At 55.6% G+C, this 8,816-nt stretch overlaps 1 protein-coding gene across 2 annotated transcripts; it reads left to right on the forward strand.

The window, feature by feature from the left end:
• The first annotated feature begins 3,426 nt into the window (after positions 1–3,426).
• On the forward strand, positions 3,427–7,863 carry Chrng (cholinergic receptor nicotinic gamma subunit). 2 transcript variants are annotated; one of them, XM_004637317.3, is made up of 12 exons: positions 3,427–3,490; positions 3,655–3,794; positions 3,986–4,030; positions 4,168–4,277; positions 4,620–4,775; positions 5,321–5,418; positions 5,712–5,900; positions 6,061–6,175; positions 6,273–6,387; positions 6,922–7,138; positions 7,324–7,439; positions 7,690–7,863. In XM_004637317.3, the coding sequence occupies exons 1-12, from the start codon at positions 3,436–3,438 to the stop codon at positions 7,861–7,863; spliced, it is 1,530 nt and encodes a 509-aa protein (XP_004637374.1). In that variant the 5' UTR covers positions 3,427–3,435. The 2 variants fall into 2 exon arrangements, with proteins under 2 accessions (XP_004637374.1, XP_004637375.1); XM_004637318.1 differs by lacking the exon at positions 4,620–4,775 and having other exon boundaries at positions 3,436–3,490.
• Positions 7,864–8,816: the final 953 nt, after the last annotated feature.

An 8,816-nucleotide genomic window follows, 5' to 3' on the forward strand; every position in this document is an offset into this window, starting at 1 on the left:
GGAACCAGGGATTGAACTCAGGCCCTTGGGAAGCGCTTATTCCACTGAACCATCTCCCCAACTCTGATGCAGTCAGAATCAGAGAGGGTGGTGGCTGCATTTTCTCAGTTGTACATCAACAGCTTAGAGGGACCCAGCTATTGGTTCCCTCAGCAGCACATAGGCCTGCTTCCTCATGCTTTCTTGCCTCAGGTTGCACAATGACTGCCACAGTGCCAACCTTTGCACGTATGTTCAGGCAAAAAGAGGGCTGGGCACTTCTTGCCCCTTTTATAAGATGCAAGGCTTTTCTATGAAGACCCACAGTCAAAACATCACAGGGCTGCCTCTGTGTAGGAAAGCCTGGGAAATAAGTAGGGTCAGTCCTGCAAATCCACAGGCTCAGTTCTGTGGATTCCATCAGCCACAGACTGAAAGTATTTGGGAGAAAAAATGTGTACTGTCCAGGTACAGACTTTTTTTTTCTTGTCACTATCTTTGCTCTTTCTCTTTGTCATTTTGTATTGCACTATCTTCTGATCTTTGGTATAGAGCTTAGATAGAGTTACCTTAGCACCAGATCCAGATCTACCAAGTTCAAACTCGTCTAGGTGGGTGTGGCTTGGGTCTGGCTGCTGTGCTCCACTTCTTCCTGCTGCAGCCTTTAGAGGTGAACCCTCTGTGCCACTCTGGCAAGATGTTCTGCTCCTGGATCAGCTGGGTGGGTCTTGCCTCTAGCCTCTCTGCAGGGAGTTCTGCTGCAGGGTTCCACACCGGGCCTGTCTGATGAATGAAGTTCTACTCACACACGGGCCTGGGCTCTGGGTTGAAGGAGGATCCAATGGGCCCTGGGTGGTCTCACACACTGGGCCTGGGTCTAATGAGGACCCGGTGGGCCATGGGCAGTCCCATTCACATGCTGAGCCTGGCCTGTGGGTCAAATCATTGTCACTATCTTTGAAATATAGCATACCAAATATTTGTACAGCACTTGCACTGTTAGGTATCATAAGTAACCAAGAGAGTAGGGGAGGGTTACACAAGATTTATGCAAAAAAAAAAAAAAGTACTATAGCCCTTTGTTGTGTTGTGTCATATTTTGAGACAAGGTCTCACCATATAGCTCAGGCTGGCCTTGAACTTACTATGTAACCGAGGCTGGCCTCAAACTCCTGGCGGTCTTTTTGCCTCAGCCTCCCCAGTGCTGGGGTTACAGGCATGCTCCACACTTCCTGTTTCTATGACATTTTATATAGGGGACTTGAGCATTGGCAGACTTTGGTATTTGAGGGTACCCTGGAATCACCCCTATGGATAGAGAAGGCTGATTTGCTGAGATTTTCCAGATTCTGAACTAGCAAGTGGCAAAGAAGAAGGAGCTGTCAGAGAATGAGTGATGGCCACAAATGACTGTCCCTTCCTGGGTCCTCTCCTGCCATTCTCACCAGCCCCAGCAGTCTCCAGGCTCACAGCGACTTACCCTACCATGGACACCAGGGCTTCTCAGCCCTTCCCAAACCTTCCACATAGGGAGGCACCATGATCCAACCAGAGGGGAAGGTAGTCGGCCTCCTCCACCTCTGCTCTCGAGGACACTTGTGGGGACCGACAGGACAGACAGAGGTGTGAGATCGTCTGGTCCTGTGCCCAGTGGGGGATGAGTTTTGGTGAAGGCAGCCTTGGGAGGAAAACAAGGTAGAGAATTTGCTCTATAGAGTAGGGTGCGATGAGGGCCACAAGGGCTGGGGAGGCCAGGACGAGTATGTTTCCCAGAGGGCCACTCGGTGAGGCTCTGAAGGGTGGGGGACTGTCACAGGGACCAGGTCCTGGGATAGGTCTGCCTGCAGTGACAGCACACAAGCCATGGGAGGTGGCAGCTAACTAGGGACAACAAGTGCCTTCCCTCCTGATCCCCGCCCCCACCATGGAGCCCTGGCCAGGCACAAGGTACTGGAACCAGGGCTGCATTCTTGAACCACCCTCCTTGTGTCTCCAGGGAGGGCCTGACTTCTGCTTTGCAGATGTGACGGAGGTGCCCTGCTACCATCATCTGGTCCCACTGGAGCAGTTTAAGTGGTGTCTGGAGGGCCAGCCAAATAGCTCAGCAGATTAAAGTGCCTGTAAGCATGTCAACCCCCGGGCCTGCTATGCCGGCCCAGCCCCCGAGACACACTGAGACAGCAATTGAGATTAGGTGTGGTGGCACACGCCTGTAATCCCAGCTCTTGGGAGGCTGTAAACAGGCGGGTCACTACCAGTCTGATCTAGTACTGAGACCCTGAACACCCTGTAAACCCATCCCTATAATACAAAAAATAAAATAAAAATAAATGGTGCCGGGGCTGGAGAGATGGCTCAGTGGTCTAAAGCACCTTCTTGAAACAAGCTTGGCAAAGCACAGGGACCACGGTTCGATCCCCAGCACCACATGCCAGCCAGCCCCGCCCCCTGGTGGGCTGAGCTGGCCACAAACACACACAATAAAAATAAAAATGTAATAAATAAATAAATATTTAAAAAAAAATAAAATAAAAAAAAATAAATGGTGCCTGGGTTCCCGACTATTCCTTCTCACCCACGTACTGGAACATGCAGACCCAAGGGCCTGGAATAGATGTCACAAGCAAGGGGCTGCAGCAAGGCCCCAGACCAGCCTCATTCCACCCTTTCTCTGCCACAAATTCCAGAGAAGATGGGGCTCAAGTCCAGCCCATCTTTGGCCTCAGGGTCCCCTCATTCCCTTTGGGGGACAAGACTTCAGCCCTGGTCCCCTTATCTGCCCGCCCCCATGAACCATGAGCTCCTGTGAACAGCTGGAGTGTCCCTGGGGCTCTGCGGCCTCCCACTTGGCCCGCCACACAGTATGGGATGATATCATAAACACCAGGCCCACACAGAGGAGCCCTCGTTAGGGAGGGACTGGCTGTCCTTGCCAGAGTACCTCAGCCCCTAATTTCAAAGCTTTGGGCCTGGGTGCTGTCTCAGGACCCAGTAAAATTTGACCTGGTCCCAAGGCCGCAGGGTTGAGGTCTTTGGGCCCACACATCTTTCCAGTGGCCCACGAAGATGGCAGGCAGGTGGCAGAGGCATGACGGAGACACTCACACACCAGCAAGGCCCACCCAACTGCCTGTACCTCCAGTGTTGACTCCCACCAGACAGCGTCTGTCCCTGGCTGTGTCCTAGGCACCCATGCTAGACACCAGGTGTGGGGCTGAGCAACTGGGCTTGAGGGTGGGGAGGAGTAGCTGTCTCTGCTGGGACCTACCGCCCCTCTCCCACCCTAGATAGGTAACCCGAGCCCAGCATTGTAGCACTCCAAGCAGCTGACAATGCTGTGGTCAGACAGCTGGTGGGGCTGGGCCAGGCCTATGGGGCTGGAGGATGGGAGTGTAGCCTTTCACAGGACACCCAGCCCCTCTGCCCAGGAGCTGAACACCGGAGAGCAGAGGCACCATGCATCAGGACCAAGGGCCATTGCTCCTCCTGCCGCTGATGGCTGCCTGCCTGGGTGCGGCCCAGGAGATTTGGGATCTGGGGGATCCAGGGCAGGGGTGTGAGGCCTTGAGGGACAGGCCCCAGTCCTGGCCCCCTGCATCTCCCCCACCCCCATGCCTTCCTGCTGCACTGCTTCAAGGCCCCATGGTGAGTCTGAAGCTCCGGCCATTGTTACAGGGGCCCAGGGCCGCAACCAGGAAGAGCATCTGCTGGCCGACCTGATGCGCAGCTATGACCCTCACCTGCGGCCTGCAGAGCACGACACGGACGTGGTCAATGTCAGCCTGAAACTCACCTTGACCAACCTCATATCCCTGGTGAGTGGCAAGGAGCAGGGAGTGCCACGGGGTAGACACTAGGACCCTGTGGGGAGACAGGGCACCAAGGGAAGCACCTGGCAAAGAGGGGTGGGAGCTGAGATTGGAAAACCCCCATGGTTGTTTGGCCCAAGACCCAGGTACTTGGGAGGGCAAGGCATGGGGGCTCAGTCCTCTGTCCTGTACCCCAGAATGAGCGAGAAGAGGCCCTTACCACCAACGTCTGGATAGAAATGGTAAGAGGCCACCCTGTTCCCCCACCCCCATATGATGGGGTCCGTACCCGGAGCCCCCTTTGGACTGGACTCTCATTCCTGGGGCTCTGCAAAACCAGGAGCAGGGGTCTGGCAATGTCCCCTGCCCACCCCTGCAGCAGTGGTGCGACTACCGCCTACGCTGGGACCCCCAGGACTACGGCGGCCTGTGGGTGCTGCGGGTGCCCTCTGCCATGGTGTGGCGGCCAGACATCGTCCTGGAGAACAAGTGAGGGAGTGGCAGGGTGGGGGCCCAGGGGCATGGAACAGGGTCCCACAGGACGAGGAGGCTCTAGAGAACAGATGGGGAGTAGGGCACAGTGCAGGGAGGGACTGGGCCAGCAGGCCTGGGGACCTGGGGCCAGTGACTGTTCCCAGAAATGCTGTCAGGTGACCCTGGCAGATGGGGGTGGCAGGAAGCCTGCAGGGAGCAGCGGTGGCTCTAGGCGGGCACTAGTCAGGGTGAGGAAGGCTGGGGGTTTGGTGTCCCCGACCCCATCCACACAGGGCAGAGGGATGGGCGGCATTGTGCAGTCCAAGCCCACAGTCCTGTGTTCTGGCCTGCACACAGTGTGGATGGTGTCTTTGAGGTGGCCCTCTACTGCAATGTGCTGGTGTCCCCCGACGGCTGCATCTACTGGCTGCCACCTGCCATCTTCCGCTCATCCTGTGCTGTTTCTGTCACCTATTTCCCCTTCGACTGGCAGAACTGCTCCCTCGTCTTCCAGTGAGGTCATTTATGTGGGGAGGGGGCATCCGGGGAGCTGCTAAGAAAGATGAGGGCAAGAGTAGGATGTTCTGGTAGACTTAGAGGCCAGGCCTGAGTCCATCTCCCATGAAGTCACTGAATGGCTGGGAGGTGGGCAGCAAACTTCCAGTTTCCTCACTCAGCCTCCCAGAGAGATGGGATGGCAGGCGGGTATCAGGTGTGTTCTATGGATCGAGCTTTTCTTTGCAGGGATTAGCTTCCCTGGTGATCAACGTGATTAGCACACATGTACATCCTACACTGTAGTTGATGGCAGTGAATGGGACAAACAGCGTGGCCTGGGCTCTGACCTGCGCCTGCAGGGCCCTGCGCTCAACATCCTGTTCCCCAAAAAGCCCACATCCCCCCACCCCACCTCACCCCAGGGCTCAGTGGAAAACCCAGATGGACTCAAGGGGCTGCCATTTTGAAGCCAGATACCCACACTTGCCCTGAGGGGACAGTCAGTGACATGGTGGTGCATCTCCCTGCTTGGGTTCACCCCTGTCGCTCTGTGGGCCCAGGTCCCAGACTTACAGCACCAGAGAGATCAACCTGCAGCTTAGTCAGGAAGATGGCCAGACTATTGAGTGGATATTCATCGATCCCGAGGCCTTCACAGGTAACCTTGGCCAGGGCTCCCCGACATCACCCGCATCCCTGCTACATGTGGCTACAATGACAAGGCCCTCTCTCTCAAGGTCAAAGTGTAACTCAAGGTCAAAGACCTTGTAAAGATAATTTTCTGTGATCTTTACTCTGGCTTTGGAAATTGGGAAATCTGTATCCCATCTTGCACCCACCCGTGTCTCTCAATGGTGCCTGTGTCCACTGGCACTTGCTGGGCTGTGTGCCACTAGAGGCAGGTCCCTTAGGCTGTGGTCTGCCTTCTCCGTACCACCTCACCCCCTACAGAGAACGGGGAGTGGGCCATCCGACACCGGCCAGCCAAGATGCTGTGGGACTCAGAGGAGACAGGCCACCAAAAGGTGGTGTTCTACCTGCTCATCCAGCGCAAGCCCCTCTTCTACGTCATCAACATCATCGCCCCCTGTGTGCTCATTTCCTCCGTTGCGATCCTCATCTATTTCCTTCCTGCCAAGTGTACGTGGAGCCCTGGCCCCATCCAGCCACACAGGGGATGCTGGGAGGCCAGGGCAGGGCTTACCTGGGGGACAAGCAGCACTGTGAGCCAGAGCCCCCCTGGGCAGGGGAGGGAGGAGACGGAGGAGACCTGCTCTGAGTGCCCCTTGGTCACGAGCAGCAGGTGGTCAGAAGTGCACCGTGGCCATCAACGTGCTCCTAGCCCAGACAGTCTTCCTCTTCCTTGTGGCCAAGAAAGTGCCGGAGACTTCTCAGGCAGTGCCGCTCATCAGCAAGTAAGGCTGGCCTCCACCAGTGGACCCAAGGGGCTGGGGGTGGCATCTGGTGTGGGGTGCCTAGGGGCCACCCAGCCACTGCCCATCCTCATGACAGGTACCTGACCTTCCTCATGGTGGTGACCATCCTCATTGTTGTGAATGCTGTGGTCGTGCTCAACGTGTCCTTGAGGTCCCCACACACACACTCCATGGCCCGAGGAGTCCGCAAGGCAAGGCCCCTCCTCACCTATCCCTGATTGTACCCTCCCTGGCTATTGGGCAGCAAACCCATCCCATAAGCCTTCAAGCTGAGGAGGTGCAGGGGAGACTGCATATATAAACCTGCTTAATCTTTATAAAACCTCTGTGAAATCAGTATTAAAATCACCTCCATCTAGCAGATGAGGAAATTGAGACATGGAGCCATTAAAGAATTTGCCCATGGTTACAAAGCCAGAACGTGCAGCAGGCAGGATTCTGCCCTGTCAATCAACCTGAGCCCCTGTACTCTGCAGCCCACTTGCAGTGGGCAGCAGGAGCCCTTGTTACAAATGCAGATCTCCAGTCCACCAGGCATCCTAGGCCAGAATGGCAGCAAGGGTAGGCACATGGGCCCTGGTGATTCTCACAGGCACGAAAGTGTGGGGTCCCAGCCTCTGTGCCCAGGTCTGAACAGCCAAGCGGCACAGGACCACAGCATGCCTCTTGTGGGCCAGCTCCAGGCCCAGCTGTGAGCTCTAGTGGGCTGTTTGTTCCCTGCACAGGTGTTCCTGCGGCTCCTGCCCCAGCTGCTGCGGATGCACGTTGGCTTGCTGGCCCCAGCAGCTGTGCATGACACTCGGCCCCAGCTCCAGAATGGCTCCTCTTCAGGCTGGCCCACAGCAACTGGGGAGGAGGTGGCCCTGTGCCTGCCCCGCAGTGAACTCCTCTTCCAGCAGCGGCAGCATAATGGGCTGGTGAGGGTGGCCCTGGAGAAACTGGGTAAGGCGCGGGGGTCCCACTGGGGACACTCCTGCCCGGGGTCCACAAATGGTGAGCAAGCATCCAAGTTAGGGGAAAGGAACTGGGGGGAATCTAAGGAAAAGACACTTTTCTGTTTTTCCTGTACTGTATTTTTTCCCCTCTCTTTCATTTTATTCCCAAACATTACCCTCTGTACCCATCAGAGAAAGGCCCAGAATTCTATGGTAGCCTGAAGCAGGCCGCCCCAGTCATCCAGGCCTGCGTGGATGCCTGCAACTTCATTGCCCGAGCCCGGCTTCGGCGGAGTCACTTTGACAATGTAAGCGGTGCCTCAAAGTGAGGTGCACTGGGGTGGGGTGGGAACCTGGCTATGAGAAGTCAGCATATGTGCGTCACCCAAGACAGAACACTGGATGGAAAAAGCAGAGCTAGGAACAGGGAGGAGGGACTCGAACGGAGGCAAGAAGGGTCTAAATAAATGGAGGGTGGGAGCTCAAGGATGGAAGAGGGAGTCAGGGCAGGGCTTGTTCTGTCTGTGCTGACCCCACCTCATCCCTCACAACCTCAAGGGGAACGAGGAGTGGCTCCTGGTGGGCCGTGTGGTGGACCGAGTCTGCTTCCTGGCCATGCTGTCACTCTTCATCTGTGGCACCACCGGCATCTTCCTCATGGCTCACTACAACCGGGTGCCCACCCTGCCATTCCCTGGAGACCCTCGCCCCTACCTGCCCTCCCCAGACTGAGCCGACCAATCACTGCTGGGCACAGGGGAGTCACATTTGTGGGTCATGCTGTCTTCCCAGCTGGGTTCTTCTGCTACTGAGGTCATAAGCACACTCTTTGGGAAATGCCGGTCAAAGCTGTGGGAGCCAAAGGGCCCCCAAGAAAAGCTGGAGAAATAAATACAGCATTGGAATACCAGATTGGCTGGGCTGTGGTTGGGACTGCCATCCACCTGGCATTGGCCAGCTCCTAGTGGCATCAGCCCCTCCTCCACTGAGCGCATGCCCAACATTCCAGGAAAGCATTTGGGACTCCCATCACTCTGAAGCATCTGTTTTGTGTGATGCTCATAGCTGGGCAAGGTCCTAGCTCTCTAGGCCTGTGACCAACTTCCCTTTGATGAGTCCTCTCTGCAAGATACAATGGAGAGGGCTGGTGAGATGGCTCAGTGGTCTAAAGCACCTACTTAGAACAAGCTAAGCTAAGCAAAGCACAGGGACCATGGTTCAATCCCCTAGCACCACATGCCAGCCAGCCCTGCCCCCTGGTGGGCTGAGCTGGCCACACACAAAATAAATAAACAAATAAATTCTTTTTTAAAAAAAGAGGCAATGGAGAGGTGTGGAGTCCTCTAAGGGGGCAGTGGCCCAGGCCAGCTGGCAGGTCCCTCTTCTGCCTGCCAGCTGTTAACTGCACCCTATGCTTGCTGGCAGCAGTACCTTTCCATTTGTATGCTTTTCTTGCCATTGATCACAAAAGATATTCTTGAGCTTTCTCATCTTTTTTTCATTGCTAAGGTTCCTCACAGCATCATAGATATGTGGGGGCATGACTCCCCCAAGATTCATATGGGCAAATTAGAGCCCAGAGTACAGGGATACCCCAGGACCCTGGTGGCTACAATGAGACATGCAGTCCACAGTTTCTGACTGTAATGTCAGCCACTTTTTTTTTTTTTTTTTTTTTTTTTTTT

This window comes from Octodon degus, unplaced genomic scaffold (assembly GCF_000260255.1).
Source record: "Octodon degus isolate 3935 unplaced genomic scaffold, OctDeg1.0 scaffold00089, whole genome shotgun sequence".
In the NCBI taxonomy this organism is placed as follows: Eukaryota; Metazoa; Chordata; class Mammalia; order Rodentia; family Octodontidae; genus Octodon; species Octodon degus.

Excerpts from the sequence above, each read along its gene's own strand:
- Chrng (XM_004637317.3), top strand. The coding sequence starts at position 3,436 with ATGCATCAGGACCAAGGGCCATTGCTCCTCCTGCCGCTGATGGCTGCC. Across the intron at positions 3,491-3,654 it reads GCTGATGGCTGCCTGCCTGG|GGGCCCAGGGCCGCAACCAG; the intron begins GTGCGGCCCAGG and ends CCATTGTTACAG. Across the intron at positions 3,795-3,985 it reads TGACCAACCTCATATCCCTG|AATGAGCGAGAAGAGGCCCT; the intron begins GTGAGTGGCAAG and ends CCTGTACCCCAG.